Below are 22,352 nucleotides of genomic sequence, written 5' to 3' on the forward strand. Positions count from 1 at the left end.
CTTCCGAGGAACAATCATGCCATGCGATATGCGAACCTTTACAGCACATCTGCACTACTGCTTAAGGACTTGGATTGTATGTGGGTCGAGCAGAAATTGACCGAGCATCAGGATGTCTGCGGGATGCCTTGCCGTTGCGAAGATATATAAGTGTCATCATGCTATGCAAGACTCGTATTTGTAGAACATCAGCCGGACAACCACAATATCAACAATGCCTTCGCAAACATTCTATCTTCTTGGGGAAAGCCCATCATCTGCAAGGGAAATTCAGTTTGATTCTTCCGCAAATGTTGATGATTTGAAACATTTGATTGCCGCACACTTTGCAATCGTTGAGCCAAGTGGTTGGTAGCCCCTGCCGCAGGGCTACCGCCACAGCGGCCAGGCTAAATTCATACCAGCCTGGTTACTGTGGCGGTAGCGTCATCCTCGCAATAGTTCGTTCTTTTACTGACGTTCAATACGTAGGAATTGGCTTCCAAGGGGACAAAGCTGTCCTGAATGAGCTCTCAGAGGTGCTGGCAGCACCTGGTCCTGTGCCCCTCACAATCGACGGACACGCCGTGCGCGACCCTCCCTGTCCCAGGGAATTACCTTTCGTCGGCACCTTTTTCGAAGTTTACCCCGACCATCTCGGAAACCACCAGCGACTCTTTGAGCGATATGGCCCCATTGTGAAAACAAATAACCTAGGTCGTGTGACCTACCAGACCAATGATCCAAGAATAGCAGCGATTGCTTTTGCCGAGTCAGATTTCTTTACCAAGAAGATCAATGAAGCGCACCCCTTGGCGGGGCTTAAGACCCCCTCTGCTGGCATTTTCCTTGGAGACACTGATACCGAAGAATGGAGAGTCGCTCACAAGTTCTTGCCTCCTGCCTTGGGCCCGAAGGCGGTCCGACACTACGCCCCAACGATGCAGAAGACAGTCGAAGACTCGTTCAAGGTTTTTGACGCGCTGGATAAACAGGACGAGGCTTGGAACGTGTACCAGTACATGCTCAAGCTGGGTTCTCAGGCGGTTGGAAAGCTCGTTCTAGGGCTCGACTTTCAGCATTTTGAAGCACCGGATGCTCCAGTTCATGAGATGGTCCATAACATTGCTGAATTGCTTTCTCTCAATAAGAAAGTTACATCTATGGGTAATTGGTATGCTGGATTGCCATTTGGCGACCCAAAACGACTCCGAAGCTTGAAAACCAGCATCGAGGACATGGTTGCGCAGTCAATGGAGGCGGCTTCGCGGGGAGGCCACGAGGATTTGCCTTTGCAGGATGCTGCCTTGAAAGCAGACAACATGGTTGGTATGTATAATCCTTGATTCCTAGTAGCATGTCCAAGAGATAGGAGAAAGCTGATCCATAGCAGACTATGCCGTTCGTGCGACCGATAACAAGGGCGAGAAGCTGCCAAAGTCAAGTCTAACCTGGGCACTAGTTGTTGCCACTGGCGCTGGATTCACTACGACCAGCTCTCTCCTATCCTGGCTCATTTACGGTCTCTGTGTGTACCCAGGCATGCAAGAACGCCTTCTCCAAGAACTAGTAGATCATGGATTTGACGAAAATACCGAGATTACGGCTGATTTCACCGACGAATTGGAGTTCCTTGATAAATATATCAAAGAAACGCAACGCCGCCACAATCCATCCTTCCAGCCGGGTCGAACAGCAAAGGTTGACCTTGTCTTGCCTGGAGGGTACAGGCTGCCAAAAGAGTCAGTTATAGTACCCGCACTGCACCATATTCACAACCATCCTGATCTTTGGGACAACCCTGCTCGATTCAACCCTGACCGCTGGGATACCGAGGAGGTAAAGTCCAGGCACAAGGCGGCATATATTCCTTTTGCAACGGGCCCGCGCATGTGTATTGGGTTCAACTTTGCACTCCAAGAGGTCAAGGTCTTCTTGCCAAAATTGGTTTACCGCTATAAGTTCTCCTTAGAGGACAACGGGCCTATTGAGTATGACCCCATGTTCCAGCTGATCAGGCCCAACAATCTGTACGTACGCGCAGAACGGCGGGTGAGATGGCCACCAAAGTCGATGCCAACAGCAGCATAGAATTTCTGTATCCCTGAACGCCGTTGAAGCAAAGAGGACCAAGCTCGCCGCCATGGACGAGCTGTACCCACGAGAGTATGCTTGTATATAGTTAGATTACTTCCCACATAGAATATATGCAATTTGACAGCACTGTCCCTTTTCCCTTGCAAGTTTGTTTTGGACTTTAGGTTTTGGGTGAGAGGGGGGGATTTTAAAATCTGTCTTAGGTAGCATTAACTAAGTCGATTACATTGAAGATGTGGTTTTTCCTTCCCTAGGTTATTAATAATTGTTCGTCTCTCACACGTGTACATGGCTATATATATATATATCTACTTACCTACCAATACCGTCGTAGGTCCTGCTCCAGGATCAACATCCAACAGTCAGCTACGAAGGCTCCAAAAGCCTCTTTGCTAATAGCCCTCTACAACGAACAGGCGAACTACCAGGTTAACCCTAAGTCAGTACTAGTAATCACAATTTTAACCAAGGAGACATCATCGAGGCACCATGAAGGGTGTAACTCAAGGAGAGGTGCAACTGAAAGACTTTAGGTAAGACGAATAGATGTTTAAATCTATAGTGCTTTTTGCTGTTAGCGATAGTACAAGAACGGCACGATGAAGAGTGTGCTGGACCATAGGTGGAGCCCAAATAGCGAATGTCATGATTTGACATGCCGAGATTCCCGAACCCCGACCTGTTTTCGGCATGCCGAGCTGTGCCCCACAGCAGAAACATATCCTCCAATCGGAACGCGTGCAATCTCAGCAATCTTCCGAGGTTAATATCTGCCTGATACATCATGATTCCTGCCACAGCCACAGCTTCCTCGGATGACCGCAGGCACCAGATAGATCCTCGACAATCAGACGATAGAATGCCCACCAACCAACAGAAATCAACGCCTAGGCGCCACCAGCGATCAACAATTGCCTGTGAGACCTGCAGACTTCGCAAAGTGAGATGCAGTCTCAACATTACCGGTATTCCTTGCATCGGGTGTGCACAGGATAACACACAATGTATCGTGGATCCGAAAAGACAGGAAAGGTGGGCGCGACTTTATTATCGTATTTAGATGCTAGACTGACTGAGAGTTCTTTTCCAGACTTCGCCGCACTCGGACGTCTAGAGTTCAGCAACCTCATACCCCTTCGAACAACGTCCTGCCGGGTGTGAGCCGCGCAACCCGGCCCCAGGTTATCTCGTCGCCTGCCCCTGACTATCCCCGAGAGACGATACATCAATACGCGACCGATCCCGTATCCAAAAGGGACACACCTTTGCTGCCCAATGACGCAGAAAGCGAGGAGCGTTATGGACTCGAGATCGCCGCCGCTGCGTTGGGACAGCCTCAAAGAGCCGGAAGAGTGCCTTTCTACTCCGGTAAGGACTCAAACTACTGCGAGCACCAGCTTGGTCCACACTAACCCCTTTGATAGGAGCAGGAACTGGGCCAACATCTGCTCTGGAAATATGCTTTTCCGACCAGTCGCTGTCGAGACATTTCCTCGTGCCGTCGAGCCCGGCTGTTCATTTGGCGGAGGAGGATAAGAAGTACCTCGAAAGCAAGGGTGTATTCACAATGCCTGGCTCAACAACATGCGAGAGTCTTTTGCGAGCCTACTTTCATCACGTACATCCGATCATGCCGATCCTTGAGCCAGACGTAATTCTCGAACACCACCGCACCGGCCGATTACCGGAAAACAACGTCTTGATATTTTGGTGCATCTTTTTCGTGGCGTCGAATGTAGGGATCGCACTCGAAGCTCAGCTTGCAGCTCAACTGACAACAACTTGCAGTTTATTGCTCCTGATGTATGCGAGCAGGAAGGGTACGGATCACGCAAAGAAATGAAGGCGGCGATGTACGCTCGAGCAAACGTGAGTGCTTATCTGATGAGGATCACTAGACTCCGCTTGCTGATAACCGGCCAATGGAAAGTGCATGTACAATCACGGAGGAGAAATGGACAAGATCATTCTACTGCAAGCATCGTTGCTGATGGCGTTCTGGCATTCCGAAGCCGACGAACACACACAACCATGGTACTGGATGGGCATTGCCATCAGCTTCTGCCAAATGTTAGGTCTTCATCGAGATCCTGATCTATCCACTTACAATTCCTCGATCACGGATCGCCAGCGACACCTCTGGCGAAGATTATGGTGGACTTGCTTTTCGCGCGATCGGTGGTTGAGTTTGACCTTGGGCAGACCGTTGCGAATCAACCTCCATGACTGCGATACGCCAATGCCGTCTGTCAACGACTTTCTGAGCGATGTTGTAGGCCTGTCTCCACAGATGGCATCCTACTTACCAGAGAATCTGGAAGAATTGGCTAATCATTGGGTCAAGTACGTGGAAATCAGCGCTATGCTAGGCGATGTGATTAGCATGCACTACCAGGCAAGGAAGCCTAGGCCGTCTCTACAAGACGTCAAGGACATGGAAAATAGGATATCACAATGCAGAGTTCCGGAACAAGACAATCCGAGCTTATCTCGTGTGGCTATTTTCAGCATCTACCACCTTCAGTTGCACTATCAGTGAGATGCGAGCCCCTGTACAGTACAAGATTCTAGACTAATTGGTAACTATTTAGTGCGCTTGCGGGAACATTCTATCGCCCATTTACCACCATGTTGCCCGAAGACCTCGACCCAGGTGAAAAAGAAAGCTGGCAGCATCGTATGCGACTGAAGGCCGACGCAGCAGCTTCTCACACAAATACCGTCGTCGAAGCTATTGCTCAAGACGGCCTGCTTGAATTTGCGGGGCCCATGACGTACGTAAATTTTGTCCGCCTTTGATGTAGAATAAGGACTTTACTGACCCTTGTGGGTCAAAAGGCCTCCCCTCCTCGTCCCAGCAATGCAAACGAACCTCCTCAACTGCAAAATCGGCAATTCTTTATCCAAGCGCCTCCGCTTCAACAAACTTAGCATGTGCATGATGGTGATGGAAGAACTTCAGAAAACATACACCGTTGCGTCCATTTACCGCGCTATCTTCGCAAAGGCCATTCAGCTGCTCTTTCCAGAGAACTCAGAGACTACTTTGCTAGGATTCCCTGATACTGACGCAAATAATAATCCAACCGATACCTCGGGGTTGGAAGGGGCTGGTGAAGTTGCAGGGACAGCGGAAATTGGGGCCGTCAATGCGCCTGGCTATAACGATATCTCAGCGGACGATTTTGTTGATCTGCTCATGGACGAAGCTTCGATATTCAATTTTTGGGATACATGGACTCGAACATGACTTAATGCTATCAAACGTTACCTTCAATATGATTGGAGAGGAAATTGCAGTGTTTACTTCCGAAAGATATAATAAATCGTCTTGTAACTACGATGCTACTCCTCTCGGAATATATGTCGGATCCAAGTGAGGTCCACCCACCACAAGGTCACCACAACCATGAAACCATCCATCAGCCACTACAGAAAGCAAATGAGAGAAGATGCGAAAAAAAAAATAAAACTTAAAAATACATACAACAGAAGGGATTCGCTGGTGGTCACCCACCCAACTACTAACCTCCCGGCGTGTGGCTTAAGTACGGCTGAGCGGACGGGAAGCCCTGTTTTCCACACCCTATGGTCGTATGTGCTTGATGTTTCTCGCTCAGAAAATATAGTCTAGTGGTCTTATAGACTGGCATTGACTCTTATGCCAGCCTCGGTTCGTTTCTTCCCGCAATAATTAAAGTTTACACGCATCACACCCGGAAGGATCCTGTCCAGAGTACGGAGTACATGGTTGCGGACCCTTATTGGCACCCCTTTCAGGATTGACAGTACACGGGGGGTTACATCATTACAGATATTCGGAGGTAAGAAGACAATAAAAATTTGATTGAAGAACTTCCATAGGACAACCAAAATATCTTGGTGAAGTCAGTATCGAGCTAGTTTCAAATCTTCATCATCTACCCAATTTCCATGAAGGCCTTGTCGTAAACGCAGCGGGAGTAAAATAACGGCTAGCGGCCTAGTAAAATTATCTGTATCGACCAGGTGCAATTCTGATAACATGGTCTCGTAGTTATTTACCAAAAATAGCAGGTATCCTTCACCCTCTGCGGCACCACTTGACCTTGGGATGAACACGGTCTCTTGTACCAAATGTTTATTTCCGGGGAAATATTTATCGAATTGTCTCGTCCTCAAATTCAATCTTCCGATCGAATTATAAACCGGGTGGCCGCCGTCCATTTTCGCCACCACTGTTGGCCAAATGGTTGGTGCGGTATCGTCGTTGAGGCAGAAAAAGGCATGATTATGTTCACGAGAAAGGAAACGCTCGTCAATTCTCGGAAACTCTACATCTTCAGATGATAGAATTTCAGCGGACTGTAGCTCCAGATTATCGGAGCTGGGGTCGATTATGAAGCGGGAAAGGTGGCAAGCCACCTCCTGGGGACTGGGCGCATTGCCCTGCGAATCTGGCCACCAGAAGAAGACGTTCTTCTTGCCCACAGGAAGGTCGAAGAAGATCTTCCCATTTTTCTCAAAGGCGTTGCTGGTGTGGCCCGGGAAGGCATTGGGAGCACGGAACCACTTCAAATAGTCAGAAATATGTCTTCATAGCTTTTCCTTTGTCAAAACCCTACTTTAATGTCAGAGCCCTTTGCTCCACGTCGAGGCAAGACACCGATATAGAGAGGAATGTTTGGTGTCCACTGCCAGTGCTCGCCGCCAGCCTCCATTCGCTCGAGATCACATGTGTGGGGTATAAGAGGAAACAAGACCTATACAATGTCATATTAGCAACCACGACTCCAATCTTCTATAGTGAAGACTTGCATAATTCTCTGTCACTGCGAAGTCATGAATCATAGCCACTACCGGGCTAACAAGCCAGACAAGGTCGGTAAAGTTTCCCAAGGGGTCAACAGAGAAATAGCAGATATCTGGCGTTCCATCACCCTTGGCCTCATAGCCAAAGCCAATAAATTCTTTGGTGACAGGATCCAGCTTCGGATGGGCAGTAAATGTTAGACTGGGCAACTGGCCGTTGAAATCATAGAGGCCAATAGTCTCAAGGGTAACTGGGTCCATTTCATAGGGTAAAGCATCTTCCTTGCAGGCCAAGAGCTTGCCATTGAAGAAGACAATGTTTGTGTTTGCAGTGGTGCGGACTGTGAACTCGATTGCGTCCGTGAATTTGTTTTTGTATTTTCCTGATGGCCACCAAATTAATGAAGAAGAAAGAAAAGAAAAGAAAAAGAAAAGGAATTTACCTAGCAGTGCTCTCCCTGACTCGCATTCTTTGATGAACTTTTCGGTGCGTACATAGCGCTGCTTGAAATGTACTTTGCCAGACTCAAAACGAAATGCACTGACGTTGCCATCGCCATTGAACCACTTGAATCAAAGAAATTAGCAGAAAATTGCAAACCGAGACTCAGAACTGGGCTGTCTATACTGGGTCATCTTTGACTCGCGAAGGAAGATGCGGGTCCGGCATAACCCGGTAGAATGTGCCACGCACTTCTGGTGGGATTGTGCCTATCACTTCAAGGTAGTTTGTCTCACCCTCGAAACGGGACGGTTTCATGAAGTGTGAAAACTGGGGAAGCGAAGGGAAGTGTTGTGGGATCATCTGTGACGGCGCCATTTTGGACTGCGGAGGACTTTTTATGGGAAAAAATTTGAGTTCTGAACCTTGTGAGTTGAGATGTGCTGTAAAAGATACGTATCTTCCGTCCTGCGTGTTGTACTTATACCGGCGGGGATGTATTGGTTGGCTCAGGAGCCATATACCCGGCCATCCCCATCCACCCCCGAGCGCGGAGGCCGTTTCTATTTCCGCGGTGGCAAGCCAACACACGTGTACTATGTTGGTCTTCCAGCTGCACTCGGGCCATATTGTCCTGCAAATGAGATTCTTCGCTTGACATCCCCACTCATGCCGGGAACCAATTGCACCCGGAATGAACTGATCCCCATACCAGGTCTCTACGCCGGGGGTGTATGTTATTCGCACACCCGGCACGGGTATGTATGTTCTGCGTCTTCGGCGCTGTACCAAGAAAGCGAGGGAAGGCCTCAGAGAATTTATATTAATATTTTCTTCATTCCAATCAGATAGAGTCGCCTGTGTTACAAAATCTATCCAGACGACATTGCTTCAGGTATCGAAAGTCGGAGAAATATTTTGAAGATGGCCCAACCCACCAAACGGATTTTGCCCCCATTGCTAGAGGAGTCGACTTTTGATAAGGTCCTAGACAAGCTTAGCGAAATTGTCGGTGAACCCAACGTCTCGCGCAATCACTTGTATGGAAATCTCGAAGGACCACAGGGGCAGAATTGCTATGACGATCTCTGGCCTCTGGGGAACCCAACCGATCATACCCCCAGCGGCGCAGTGAGACCGAAAACCGTCAACGAGATTCAGCAGGTTCTACAGATTGCAAACGAGTATAAGCTCCCATTGTGGACTGTTTCCCGCGGACGGAATCTTGGGTATGTCAACGTTTCCTTCCTGGTTTGTTTTCTCTGGGTCACTTTTCTTTTATTCTGTTCTGTCAAGCGATCGAACGCAATGCAATGGCTTCTGACAAACAACTACTAGTTATGGAGGGAGTGGCGCTATTGTCCCTGGAAGTGTTATACTTGACTTGCACCGGATGAACAAAATCATCGAAGTAAACGAGGAATTCGCCTATGCTATTGTCGAGCCTGGAGTTTCGTTCTTCGATCTCTATGAATACATCCAAGATAGAGGCTACCGGCTCTGGCCTTCATGCCCCGCGCTAGGTTGGGGTTCGATAGTTGGGAATACGCTCGACAGAGGATTTGGCTACACGCCGAACGGCGAGCATGCGGAACAACAATGTGGCATGGAAGTTGTTCTTGCCACAGGAGAGGTTCTCAGAACTGGAATGGGTGCCCTGTCCGGAAGTCCCATGTGGGCCTTGTATAAAGGGTAAGCAAGTTGTCGGGTTCCCAAACAGAAGACCACTGCCATGAAGAGATATCTTACTGTTTAATAGTGGCTATGGGCCCAGTGTAGATGGTCTCTTCTACCAGTCCAACCTAGGTAAGTAAAAGCCAGGGCAGATCTAATGGGTAGTAGCTATGCTAATAAACGAACAGGAGTTGTTACCAAGATTGGGATCCATCTAACATCAGCTCCTGCGTGCTTTATGGACTGCGTGGTCAGTGTTCCAAACGAGGAAGACATCGGCGCACTAGTACGTATCATGTCCGCTCTTGAGAGGGAAGGCATTGTTCAAAATCACGCGTCGATCGCAAACCCATACCGACAAGCTCTGTCCTCGGAAGACCCACTTGTCATTGGGAGAGCGGTGGGCCCTGGGATCAAAGGTGGCTATGCTACAAATGCCGACATGACAAAGCTTGCAAAAGAACAGGGTTGGAGTTACTGGAAAGCCCATTTTGCTATCTATGGCGCTTCGGGTGCCTTTATAGACGCTTGTTGGACCATCGTACAGGAGCGTTTTGCCGCTATCCCAGGAGCTGCGGCCACCGCCGAAAGACACGAGCACAAGCTTGGCGGTCGTTTGAATGCTGCAGATTTACCCATGGGTGAAATACCACATACTGGATACCCACGTCTTACCGCCAAGGATTTTGTTGATATTAGGGGAGCCAAGGGTGGCCATATCGCCTTTTCACCGCTCTTCCCCCCAGACGGAAAGCAGCTACAGGAGTGGTTTGCTAGGATACGGCCGTTGGTAGAGAAGGCAGGTTTTGATCTGTTTTCTGACTTCCATATCTATGGGCGGTATATTATCGGCATTGTGCTTGTGGTATATACCCCGGCTGAAGCGGCTAGGGCTAAAAGTCTGTTTGATGAGCTACTGAAAGACGGCGTGGAGAGGTCCAGCGTTTCGGAATACCGCACACATATCCACTTCATGGACGAAGTTCGGAGACATTATGATTGGGGAAATGGCATCCTCCATCGCACACTGGGTTCTATTAAGACGACGCTGGATCCCAATGGCATCTTATCCCAGGGGAAGTCAGGGATTTGGACGTCATCGAGACCCCTTACGGAAGCCATAGGGAATACCAGACTTTGACCACAGCATTAACATGAGCAGCTGGTGGCCAACTCGTAGAGGAACATCTGCTGTCGTGGGGTACGACCTTATTGGGCAACATCCAAGACAATCATCCATCCGTGCAAGAATTATTATGCCTTATCCTGTGAGGTCTAGAAGAAATCCTAGATTGCCTTGCAGACTGAGTACAACTTGCAACCTGTTACTACGTTTTGCATAATATGTGATGTTATTCAGTCCCGCTTCCGCAGCTCTCGCTGTGTCGCATCCAACTTGGGAGATGCAGGTCCGTAGCTATGCAATTGGCCCAGGAAAAGCCTCCATATCAAACCACACAAAATCCTGCCCAGGGTTTGGCAAAATCGAACTGGTCGCCGTTTGGGATGCATGGACAATCTGAAAGTCGGGCTGTTGAAGCGAAAAGGTCAAATCTTCCCATTCCCCTACTCCATTGGGAGATGTTGTGTCTCTGAAGGATTTGTAGAGGTCCAGAAAATTGTGCAAACATTCACGACAACGCGAGATAATAAGATTATTCCTGTTTAAACGGCGATGCACTTCACTCGCGTCCTTCAGATCGGAGAGAATAAGGTCGATGTCCTCAGTTGCCATTAAACCTGAGAAAGACGATTGCGTGCTTATAAGAAGCATACCAAAGTGCATCATAGAAGCGTTGAAGACTGCGAAAATTGGTTAGATGGATCTCTGGGACGTGCGAGGCGGATCGAGTTGGGCCGAAATACCAAGGAAATTCGTCATCCACCAAGCTCCCCATAGCGACGTTGGAAGAAATTGTTCGTCCACTATAATCTTTGCAAGTTCAATGCCTCTGCTGCAAGTGTGCATGCATTTTTTTATGGTCGAAAAGCCTGAATCCTTCAGGAGCGACAAGGTCTCGGTAGCGTTGGTGCCAGCTGGTTTGTATTGGAGAAACCGTAAGAGCACGGGGCGATATATAAGAGCCTGTGCGGCGTGGAAATATAGGCTTAAGCCGGTCTGGAAACGTTGCATTTGCAAAGCACGTGGGATTTCAGGGGCAGCTATAACACTGCCAGGACGAATCTCAGCAGGGACTGAACTGCGCCATTCAGACAATTTCCAAGACAAGTCAAAGGCTGAACGTAGAGTTTCAAAAACACCCATGCTGTTGTTTGCAGCCATATTGTCACCGTAGAGTTGGGCCAATATATCAGAAATGATCATGGCCAACCGACTGCATGTGATTAGTGGGATGTTTGGGTTGAAAGTAGCTGCACTCACATTTTCGCATTGTAGTATGCCAAACTAGTCATGGCAACCGTGCGGCTCTGATTAGAAGTAGGGAAAATGTCGCTCATATCTTCTGGGAGATCCTTGCTAATGAGAGACTTTGGAACAACCGGAGGCCGGCCGAGATAAACACTGACTAAACTACGAACAAGTCAATATTAGAAAGCAAGGCATGGGGTTGGGGGCATTGCTTACGTATCATTCACAACACACCAGAACCATGTTCTCTTGCATAATTCACGTTGTAATAGTGGTAAGTTCTGGGTAGCCTCGAGGGAATGGAGGCCTATTTGCATGGCTGCCTTGACAGAAAGCACATGAAAGGACCATGTCTGAGCTGAATTTGTCGAACATTGAAGATAACAAGTCAGGAGACAGAGCAGTTGCACTATATTGAAGCTATCAGATTCTTGTAGAAATGTTCAGAAGGGACGCGCCATCATACCAGTCTCTAGGTCTGAATCAATTACTGCCTCGGGCATTGCCAGGTTAAGGGCCTTTTGGAGATATTCCCAAGACAATTTGTCTTCAGCATCTGTAGGAGAGGCGAAGCTTCTCATCTGATACATCACGGCAAACATAACGAAGAGCAAAGCTCGCCACGATCGACTGGCATGGCTGGACTCATTCCTTCTAAAGTCCCTGTATTTTGCAAGGAATGTGTCTCTATATATACAAGGAAAGAAAAGGCCGATAGTGTCAAAATATTCATGAAGAAGAGAGGTGGCTTCCGGCTCAGGGGGCAAACTCTGAGCACCTGCCGCTGTCATAACACGCGGTATTAAGGAAGGGCTGGATGTTAGACTGCTTTGTTGATTGTTGTTCGCTTCAACACCTTCCGCGCGAGTGTTCGACAAATTTACTGGTGCGCCACTGAGTTTCTTTAGCACTCGAGTGAGTTCATAGACAAGTGCGACATTGGATGAGGGACCTATGACAGAAGTAAGCAAACATTATCCCCGCAAGTTGTATGTAGCATCTGCGTACCAAAATATGATGAAAACGTGGCACTATCCGAAAGTGTGATTACTCCCATACCATCAACGCCATCCGACTTGACCGGATGATGAGCAGCGCCGCCTCCTGGATTACTGGTTGGTGAGTACAGTGTAGTAGAGTTTCGTCGGTCGTAAGTTTCCAGGCTGGTGCTATCTTCATCGAGTGCCCCATCTGCACTGGTGGATGCTCGCCGAGACGCATGGGGAGATCTCGCGAAAGTCCTCAGTTGACTCTCCAATTCTTTCACCCTAGACAGCAGCCCGGACGTCTCAGATCTGTTAACATGCTAAGCATTGTCACCTGCAGGGGCGTGATGAAAGTGTTTACCTCCGTGCTATGCCACCGTCAGTGGGCTGATCGTATTCACAGGGTATGGCCAGTTGCTCGCATCGTTTGCAAGAGGGGTGGTTTCCATTGCACTATTGTTGAGAGGCGCTGTCAATGGATACTTCTCTCTGGGGGAAGCTGCTCCGACTTACGCGAGTCTTTCGGTCCCGGCACTGACGACACGCCACAGAGACACGTGCTCGCTTCTTCGGACGGCGATCTTCTTCCATCTCAGAGGGTTCACAAAATGATCTGAGTCTACAACCTGAGTCAAGATGGACAAAGGTTCGATGGAATTTTGACGGGGGGGAATCGAAGTGTGTGAGTGAGATCAGCCACCTGCCTGGCGGCTTCACATCCCCGCACGAGGGGCCTATGGGTCTTGCTACGAGCTTATGCGGAGTGGATAGACACTGAAGATGCGGAAGGGAGAGTCGCGGTCAAGACGAGCTCACGGCCGCGTCCTCTCGGAGTACATGGGTTTCAGGGATTATTACGGTATTACCAAAACCGTGAGGAAACTCGTGGGCCCTACTTCCTATCCGTCCACTCAAAGTTGCATAGTGTATCTCAGGAAGCCCACTTCCTATGCCTGCTGCAGAGAGCATGATGCCATATGGCCAAACTAGTAATTGCCAGTCCGCCTAGTAGCATCGCTGAGGCTCTGGTTTGAATATGTTGAAGGCGCAAGGTCTCAGATCTTTGGGTGTGGATCGAGGATCCCTAGCCCCCTTACTCAGCTGGTACCCGGTTATTGTGCAGTTACGCCAGCGGAGGAGGAAGGCCATACAATGATCGGGTGTGTCGGGAGGCGGAAACTGCGGTATCCGGGCAAAGCGGGGAAGGAGGGGCCAATGCCATGCTCTGTATCGATGGATCGGCGACCGGAATCTGCGTGTTACTCCACTGAAGAACAGCCAGCGGATAGAATTCTACACGGGATGCAGCATCACCCGCCAGAACCTTTGAGAGGCAGCTTTGCCCCGAACTGGCTTGGTAGGAAATATGCCAAGTACACAACAATTGTTTGAACTTCCGCCTTTCAAATAGCGAGAATGACGACCTGGTAATTGCCCAACGAATCCTTATTCAGTTCGAAAACGTTACTATCCATACCAATACTTCGTTTAGGTGTTTAGTATCTTGACTTGACCACGTTCGACTCTGCCTCCCCTATCCCGGATTTGTACGCTTAGAAATACGCACCATGAAATCAACTGGCTTTACGAACCAGTGGTTGCATGTTTTAAGCCCTTGCCCCTGACCAAGAATTTCCACATCATACTCTCGTACCACCAGGGGAATCAATTTGTTCATTTCCAACAAGGATATATTCTTTTCAACGCAGGTCCGTGAGCCCATACCAAAGGGCATATAGCTTTGCTCCATGAGCGCCTTTTCGACCTCGCTGGCATGTAACCACCGTTCCGGTCGGAATTATCCGCGTCAACACCGTAGATCTGTTTGTCGCGAAGTATGACCCAGTTGTTCACGCCGACATTGGACTGAGTCAAACATACGTAAAGACTGTTAATTCCAATCAAACTAATCAAACTAATCAAACTAAAATAAGAATGAAAGGAGAACAGCCCTTAGATCTAGCTTACCTTTGATGGAAAGAACTGGCCGGATATCACAGCACCCCCGTCAGGAACTTCACGAAACATCGGAAACCCCGTGCCAGGGTGCAAGCGAAGACATTCCTTCAAAACCGCCTGGAAGTATGGAAGTTTTTGCGTATCGCTAAACCTTGGGATACCATCAATTCCAGCAACTTCTAGCTCATCGCGAAGCCTTTGGAGAGTCTCGGGATAACTGTAGATGAAATAGAATACAGCACTGAGACTGATAGCTGTAGTGTCACTCCCAGCTCCCACGTTGGAGATAACATTGGCCATGATGTCCCATTCTGTGAATCTTCCGGGGGCAGCTTTCTTAGCTTCCAGGAGTTTATTTAGCATAGGTGAATAGAAAGCAATTTTCTCGGCGCCATAGATCGCTTTTCTCGACCCACCCATTTTAACATTTCTTTCGGCGAAGTCTGCCAAAGCAACTGTGCGTAACAGTCCCATTAGACGGAGTATTTTCATAATCAAAGGCCGGAGCATGATAAACAAACCGATATACGAAGCTGCAGAACCAGCGGCATCGAGGCTTTTGATAATATTGCTCACGTCTAGCATGTCATCAAGGAACCCAAATCGCTCTCCGAACTAAAGAGAGACAGTCAGTTGTTGACCCATGACATGGCTAGACAGCGTTACACACTGTAATATATCCTATGACATCGAAGGCGTAGCACTGGACCCAGTGTGCAAGATTGACTGCGGAGGCCGAGCTGCCTGCCTGATCAAGGTGTCTTCGGAAGAGGCTAATACAACTATCGACGAAAGGCTCGTAGCTCGTCAACGTTGTCATGGAATACATGCTCGCGACTTTACGGCGGTTGGCGGCATGCTTCTTTGGGTCTCTTTCGGAGAAAAGGTTGGTCCAAGTAAGATCTTCTTCTGTGTTCCACGCATCATACCACGATGATTTGACGTATTTCGTTCCGAGGCCATAGATAGTCTTGAGGCATGCTGGATCACTCAAGCTATAGTAGTTCGGAGCAATTCGAACTATCGTTCCTAATACTAGCTTTAGCAACATCTACCAACGAATGCAACATGGCCCGTGGGTCTGTCGGCATTGGTTCCTGCAGATTTATCTTACCCTTCTGACGGTGAAGTTTGATATTGGTATTGTGAAAGTCTCCTTTGATCATTTGACGCAAATACCATACGTTCGTCAATCGTGACCAAAGGGGCCCTGGAATTCCTCTGGTATGTGAAACGGAATCCAACATCAAGCGTACGACATAGTGAGCCAAAAGAACAAATACCGCCAAAATAACAATACTTGCGGCAAGTGACATTTTGTGTCCCGAAAAACAGGGTAAGTAAATACCTGAGAGTTATAGCAGATCATCGATATTGTGCTTTAACAAACGGATGAGCTGCAGCTGGCTAGCTCTGGCTTAAGAGCATCGCCTGTTTTTCACACGGGCTCCATATTCTACACGTGAGTTCGGGGAAGCATTAGCCGCAGACCGCGGTCGTCTGTACCTCTAACCAGGCGTATCAGACACCATGACGACCACGAATAAGGGGGCCGATGCGCGAAAAGAAGTACAGAACTTGGATTTTCGTCGTCAACCCGCACGGATGGTGGGGATGCGATAAGTTGGAAGAGGTTGTATATCATGTATTACACCCCCGTTAGCTTCCCATTGGACAACAGTAACAAGAGCATGTAAGTGGATACACTGGGCATAATCCCGAGGACTTCATGAGGACTTGTTGACTCACAGGACTTTAATACCCGCAGACACCAGCGGGGTTATGCAGAGAAAGCCAATGTCTTCCCTTCCGATCCCTCCTTTAGATACAGCGACGCGCTGAAGGATAGAGGCAATACCACCTATCATTTTGAATTATCTGAAAATTCTCACTATGACTACTCCAACTCTTAAGTACGCGTTTACGATAAACGTCAAGCTTGCCCCAGCAATCGACTTTGGAGCAACATTCAGCGGCGACAGAAAATTTATTGCAATTACTGGAGGGTCCATTGATGGACCGCGTCTGACAGGCAAAGTTTTGTCTGGTGGCGGAGACTGGAACGCTGTGCGACCCGATGGAGTCGTGTATGTCTTCGCCAAATATTCAATCCAAGCAAGCGATGGTACACCTATATCTATTACGAACGAAGGCTTTGGTCGGGCAAGTCAATCAAGTATAAAGGCGATCTTTGATGGCGACGGCGCCTCGGCCAGCGAGGGTGGCAAAACCTGGTACACAAAGACATGGCCACGATTCGAGGTCGCTCCTGGCAAGTGGGATTGGCTTAACACTTCTTGCTTCATTGGGGACTTACAACCCCCAGCATCAGCTGACCGCGTCGTCATCAAAATCTATGAAATTATCTGAAGTCGCCGGGGCTGAGTCATTCGGAACGAGCTGCAGGTCATCGCTTGGAAGGATGCCAGCTAGCAATTGCTCGTTGGGAACTTGAGGAGTGGACCACTGTGGCTTCCTTTGTTGTCACTACGTTTTATACCTTTTCAATTAGATGTAACCCTATTAGAGTGCGATTTTGGGGAATACAATTGGCAGGCCACCGGGGATGAAGCAGTAGATCGATTTCAGACAATACTCGAAGGCAAAAATACATCCGTAGACCGAGTCAGTCACTTTCTCTCGAGATGCTTTTAGCGAACCAGACTCAGTCCTTCCGTAACCATTTCTGTGGGGTCCAAGACGAACCCTCGAGATTTTCCTATCCAAAACTAGATCGGCAGTCCTCACGGGTATAATGTTCCCCGCAGAAACCGTACGCCCCCGGAAGAGGCGCGGCTCACGGGTATGTAGATGGACCGCATACCCACGCGTAGGCATCTGACTATGCAACCTCGATGGCCTCGGGGCGGACGTTCTTTGAGTGAGCTTTCCTTGCAGGGGCGGAGAATTCTGTTATCGCATCATCCTTAGCGGTGTGAGGTCATCGACTGCACTTGGCGGTGCTGTCTTATATCTTAATAGGTAACAAACTTGTTTCTCCTACTGCCCAACCTGGAAAATGCCAGATATCCTACCATTCATTTATCTCGTCAACCTCAATGATATCACGGACATAATTGCGATTTCAGAACAATGATTCCAACGTGGTAACCAAATACTAAATAACAGTAGTTACATGCGCGCGTTACTCATGGAATGATCTTTGCGCGACGGAAGCGATCGAATGCCGTCCACCAAGCTCCTCTGCCGTCCATCTCGACCTTAGCACTGCCCATCATCGCATGAGTTTTGCTCATATCTAACTGTCGATCTAAATCACATAAGGTCATCATAATACGCGCAAAGTCGCCGTAGCTCTTGTTGTTGCCAACTCTTCCCGTCTTAAGGCCCTCTTCTTTTTCCAGTTCCCTCCACTCATTGTAGTGCTCAACTAGGTACTCGTTCGGTACAGGCCCGGCAACACCATCACGAGGGCCTGTGCCCCTTAACCCGAAGTACTCGCAAATGACTGGCCACTTCTCACTCCAAGACGTCGGTCTAGCGCTGTCTGTCACATTGTACCGTTGTCCTGCAGTTTCTTGTGGGTGGAGGGATGCATATATGGCCGTCTTTGCTATGACATCCTGGCTGCTGTCCTGTGACAAACATTCCCATGATCGTTGTGTCCCTGGAAAGACCACTTCACTACCCTTGCCGTTTATCTTGGCGTAGAGAGCCAAATATGTAGCAAGTATCTGGGCCATGCAATAATAATTGTTGTGAGGTACAAAGCCGACAACCAGGTCAGGCATCAGCTCGCAGAAGGACCAACTTTTTCCCTGGGAAATCCAAGACAGCTGGTCGACTTGATGATAATAAAATATCTGCGATGCGAATGGTTCGGGCATTCGCGGTAGCGACTCTTTGAGCGGAACCTGATCGCGGAATGGGAATTGCTCCAGAAGGTAAGATCCATATGATTTGGCCCCAGTCCCAAGAACAACGAACTTGAGGTGGGACGAAACATTCTGGATGGCAAGCACGCTTCGTTTCAATAGCTCTGTATTTTTATGTACCTCCGCCTTCGGATCGGCGTCCATGATATACGCTAAATGGATTAGTGCTCGCACGGAGTTGGTTACTGAAAAGGGAATACGCACCAAAAAAGTAGACATGGGTTATTTTGTCGGCGTTTGCCACCTTCCTTTTCAACTCATCCTCTAAGGTCTCTCGTTTTGCGTCGGCGAGCAGATCGATTCCGCTGACGAGATCTAGCTTGGGTGATTTCGGCCATAATGTATCTTGCAAGCTAAGTAGTCTGTGTGTCAATGCTGTGACAGATGCAAAGGCATCCTCGGATGGATATCCTTGCAAGAGAGCGTTCACCACAGCCCAACCATTGACTCCACTGGCGCCTAGGCCCGTATATTAGTAAAGTTCGGTGGTAGTTAAGAATAGTTACTAGGGTCAGGTACTCACCAAACACTATCGCGTGGTTTTCAGACATGATTCGAATAGAATCTCGGATAGAAGCAAGGACAAGACCGGATATTGAATATGCAGGATGGCTTGCTTTTTTCACCGGCACAAACGCGTCGTTATATATCACGGCTTGTTGCACTGCATAATAACATGTCCACTCGCCTCGAGCCGCTCATTTTACTTCCATCGCAGCCATGTGACACTCCTATTGCACGCTATTCACCAAGAGGGCAATACACGGTTGCTCATATTGGCTTGCCGAACCAATCGATCCACCGGGCAACAAAATGTGATGCTCCCGGCCGACTCACAGTACGTATTTGCTGAGTCAATCACAGAGATACCGTCATTCCACTGCAGATCAGCAACTCAAGACGTTATTAACTTAACCCACTATGCTGAATAAGCGGAGCATACGCAAGGTTCCGAGCCGAATGAAGACATGCAACGCTAAATACCGGGACTTACGGTGTGGAGCTCCGGTAAGTGGACGGTACTCACCAGGTAATTACCAGGCAGCACAAACCGCTAGCAGACAGGTACAGTTCGATGAGTACGACGCTGGTAGCTGTGCACAACTTTCCAAACAACCTTATACAAACCATTGTATGGAGTTTCGCGGAATCTCGGGGGTATGCAGCTGTTGCACCTAGTAAAAGCGCACCCATATCCGTCAATATGAGACTAGGAAACCCTGCACCTTCCGGTTTGGGTAGAAGACAGGACAGCTGGCTGGCCCCGGTCCTATGCCGCAAAAGGATGGCAGACCGATGATCTTACTCACCAAATCATCTGTATCCCGCTTTTCGAACTATAAGAGCCTCCAAATTCCCCCGACAGTCAAGGACATGCGTCAGGAACAGCAGAGCAAAATCTGGAAGTGGGAGCAAGATGACACGTACCAACAGCGACGAAGCTAATGGCGGTGGGTCGACCTTCAGAAGCAATGTTATCAAAGATGGCGTTCTCCGGTACCCTCCAACATCCGTCAAGGTTGTAATTGTCGGTGGCGGGATATCGGGCTTGTTCGCTGCTCTCGAATGCTGGAGAAAGGGACATGATGTGCAGGTTGTTGAAAGGGGAGCAAACATCTCTGAGGCAGGTAAGCGTGGTTCCCATGGAGAGAATTTATTCCTGCTCTGTAATGGCCCGGCTCACCCTTGTTAGGCGACGTTGTCGGAATTGGTCCGTCTGCCTGGGTCTCGCTGCAGAAGTACCCGTCGATGTTTGAGGAGTGGAATCGTATTTCTGACGATCCCGTGTGGCTCTTTTGCGGGGAGGATGGAAGACCTGTTGCTCCTCCGTCAGAATATGAGTATAACTCGAACGGTGTCGCGCAACATGTATGCTATCCTCTTCGCATCAAGCCCCTCATGGTTCGCTCCCAGTTGGCCGAGATGTTAGCAGGCCAATGCAAGAGGCTTGGCATCCCAATACAATTCAATACTCCAATTGTTGACTACGAGGAGGATGGCCCCAGCAAGAGAGCAACAGCTATGACTACTGATGGTCAGCGCTTTAGCGGGGACGTTGTGATCGCTGCCGACGGGATTGGAACCAAGTCGCACAAGATTGTCCTCGGTGAGGAGGTCAGGGCTATCAGCACCGGATTTATTATATATCGCCTCAAGTGCCCCGTTTCGCGGCTAGCAAACGCCCCGGCATTCCAGCAGCTTTACCAGCAGATGGGGAGACCGGAAATCCGACTGGGGCCCGCTGGTCAACTTCATTACGCGCTTACGATGGCCGAAGACTATGTCTCCTTGGGATTATCAGTCAAGGTAGGCCACGGGCGCTCATTTGATAATCGCCAAATGTTAATCTATTCTACCAGGATAATGGAACCGCAACCGAGTCATGGTCCGCAACCGTGTCAAGAGACAATGTTCTGTCAGAGCATCCTGAATTCATTGATTGCCAACCAGCAATCGCTGACATTATCCGCAATGCGCCGGATAACAGCATAGTGCGCTGGCCATTGGTGATGCGCAACCCGCAGCCGAAATGGACTTCGCCTTGCGGGAGAATTGTGCAGATTGGAGACAGTGCACATAGCTTTCTTCCTACATCGGGGAATGGAGCGACGATGGCCATTGAAGATGCGCTTTCCATTGCAGAATGCCTACGGCTGGGGGCGGGTGATGTTGGAACTGCAACCCAAGTACACCAGCTTCTTAGGTGAGAGCCTGACCAGCGCTGGTTGCCTGCGGTTTTTGACCAGCCGGACGCATTGCTAATGTATTGCCACGCAGATACCAACGCGCATCCGTCGTGCAGCAGACTGGAATGAATAACCGGAGCGAGATCAACAACAAAATGTCAAACGACGTGCTGCGTCAGGGCAAATGGATCTGGACTCACAATCCTGAGCAATATGCGACCACAGAATTCTATCGGGCCCGCTCGTGCCTAGAAAGTGGTGCGGAATTCCATAATACCAACCTGCCACCAGGATACGTATGGACACCTTGGACCATTGAGGAAGAGATGGCGAAGGAGAAAGCGGGTGTACATAGCCAGGATTTGAAGAAAAACGGTTACTGGGGTGTTGTTTGATGAAGCGGTAGATGGTTGGGTGCTGGTGGATGTGACTTAGGGTTGGTGGGCTATATACTAGCAGTACCTGAACCTGAAGCTATGACTCGGGGGTTTAATTGCCGCTCAGTTGGCTAGTTAACTAGTTAACGAATACTAGTTACCCGGACTGGCCTCCCATCCGCCCGAGTTGCGTACCCAACTGGCTAAGATAACTGAAGCACTTTAAACAACAGCCATTTCATTAGAGCATTTGTCTCCAAATTTGCGACAATATGAGATATTTTTGTACTTTCAATTTGCGCTTTGAATGATAAAAGAACCCTTGAGTGTTCGTTATGCTGCAGCCGTCATTGATGTATCAAACCCATACTATAAAACATCCACGATCCGGGCCGATAATTGATCAAACCGAATTCTAGGGAAAGAAACTCAAACTCAAATGAAAACCAAGTAATCAGTTACGTTCGTCCTAAGCTACCCGTCCACCGATATTAGTAAACATGCAATTAGGGTTCAGGCTACGAAACATTACAACGAATCGATCGCTCAAGAAGACCAGGGCTCGAAGACGATAAGCGAGGCTGCAGATAAGAGCCCCAACCTAAAGGCTGCCTGTACTATGGAACGGCTGGTAGACGGGCGGCGTCCACGATGCCGTCCCGTCTCGGCATGGTATACGCAGACTACGAAACGTTTGCGGTATTTTTGCTAGTGGCTCGTGATTCAGTATGCGTAGTATTTCCCACAAGTAAAGACAGATATCCATGTTGACTGGCATAATTGAACAAAGGGACAAAAATACCATGCGATATCACTGTATGTAAGAGAACATAAAGTCATGAAATGAATAAAGTAGACAGTTTGAGCCTAAACAGGACTATGACTATTGATATTCCTATCAGTGATCAGCGAACTCGGTGAACCAAAATTATGGCTGACATGGAGATTATACCATTCAAAAGGCTGGTTATCAGATAGCACAGAAATCGTCAAGGGGATAGTGTACAAACTGGCAGAAACAAGATGATAATAGAATATAATTGTCTAGAAATAGATATCAGTAAGCTCATCATTTACAGGCAATTAGCGCTAA

General features: G+C 48.6%; 7 protein-coding genes across 7 annotated transcripts; 3 read left to right on the top strand and 4 right to left on the bottom strand.

Annotated features, from left to right (window-relative positions):
- Positions 1-214: 214 nt before the first annotated feature.
- Positions 215-5,345, top strand: BO85DRAFT_470098 (cytochrome P450 monooxygenase; the record flags this gene model as incomplete). The annotated part of the gene is made up of 9 exons (XM_025662368.1): positions 215-347; positions 472-1,308; positions 1,373-2,009; positions 3,167-3,444; positions 3,501-3,811; positions 3,865-3,945; positions 4,007-4,611; positions 4,668-4,850; positions 4,915-5,345. 9 exons carry the CDS (start codon positions 215-217, stop codon positions 5,324-5,326), a joined length of 3,477 nt encoding a protein of 1,158 aa, XP_025513673.1. The 3' UTR covers positions 5,327-5,345.
- Positions 5,346-5,964: 619 nt separating this feature from the next.
- Positions 5,965-7,687, bottom strand: BO85DRAFT_375729 (carotenoid oxygenase family protein; the record flags this gene model as incomplete). Its single annotated transcript, XM_025656187.1, has 6 exons — positions 5,965-6,627; positions 6,681-6,818; positions 6,845-6,846; positions 6,870-7,250; positions 7,311-7,434; positions 7,496-7,687. The coding sequence occupies 6 exons, from the start codon at positions 7,685-7,687 to the stop codon at positions 5,965-5,967; spliced, it is 1,500 nt and encodes a 499-aa protein (XP_025513674.1).
- A 546-nt stretch (positions 7,688-8,233) lies between these two features.
- On the top strand, positions 8,234-10,205 carry BO85DRAFT_498022 (FAD binding domain-containing protein; the record flags this gene model as incomplete). Its single annotated transcript, XM_025664014.1, has 4 exons — positions 8,234-8,538; positions 8,648-9,001; positions 9,069-9,115; positions 9,172-10,205. The coding sequence occupies 4 exons, from the start codon at positions 8,234-8,236 to the stop codon at positions 10,122-10,124; spliced, it is 1,659 nt and encodes a 552-aa protein (XP_025513675.1). The 3' UTR covers positions 10,125-10,205.
- Positions 10,206-10,219: 14 nt separating this feature from the next.
- BO85DRAFT_479253 (fungal specific transcription factor domain-containing protein) lies at positions 10,220-12,493 on the bottom strand. The gene is made up of 6 exons (XM_025662940.1): positions 12,363-12,493; positions 11,821-12,306; positions 11,571-11,763; positions 11,367-11,516; positions 10,850-11,319; positions 10,220-10,786 (listed from the first exon to the last, which is right to left on the bottom strand). Exons 1-6 carry the CDS (start codon positions 12,409-12,411, stop codon positions 10,401-10,403), a joined length of 1,734 nt encoding a protein of 577 aa, XP_025513676.1. The 5' UTR covers positions 12,412-12,493; the 3' UTR covers positions 10,220-10,400.
- Positions 12,494-13,759: 1,266 nt separating this feature from the next.
- BO85DRAFT_470100 (cytochrome P450) lies at positions 13,760-16,547 on the bottom strand (the record flags this gene model as incomplete). The annotated part of the gene is made up of 5 exons (XM_025662369.1): positions 13,760-14,105; positions 14,309-14,914; positions 14,970-15,319; positions 15,414-15,598; positions 16,531-16,547. The coding sequence occupies 5 exons, from the start codon at positions 16,545-16,547 to the stop codon at positions 13,875-13,877; spliced, it is 1,389 nt and encodes a 462-aa protein (XP_025513677.1). The 3' UTR covers positions 13,760-13,874.
- Positions 16,548-17,448: 901 nt separating this feature from the next.
- BO85DRAFT_440056 (SDR family oxidoreductase) lies at positions 17,449-18,746 on the bottom strand (the record flags this gene model as incomplete). Its single annotated transcript, XM_025658749.1, has 3 exons — positions 17,449-18,347; positions 18,400-18,654; positions 18,719-18,746. The coding sequence occupies 3 exons, from the start codon at positions 18,744-18,746 to the stop codon at positions 17,449-17,451; spliced, it is 1,182 nt and encodes a 393-aa protein (XP_025513678.1).
- An 866-nt stretch (positions 18,747-19,612) lies between these two features.
- BO85DRAFT_424472 (monooxygenase) lies at positions 19,613-21,277 on the top strand (the record flags this gene model as incomplete). The annotated part of the gene is made up of 4 exons (XM_025658045.1): positions 19,613-19,823; positions 19,889-20,502; positions 20,556-20,899; positions 20,974-21,277. The coding sequence occupies 4 exons, from the start codon at positions 19,613-19,615 to the stop codon at positions 21,275-21,277; spliced, it is 1,473 nt and encodes a 490-aa protein (XP_025513679.1).
- Positions 21,278-22,352: the final 1,075 nt, after the last annotated feature.

Source organism: Aspergillus piperis, assembly GCF_003184755.1.
Source record: "Aspergillus piperis CBS 112811 unplaced genomic scaffold BO85scaffold_14, whole genome shotgun sequence".
In the NCBI taxonomy this organism is placed as follows: domain Eukaryota; kingdom Fungi; phylum Ascomycota; class Eurotiomycetes; order Eurotiales; family Aspergillaceae; genus Aspergillus; species Aspergillus piperis.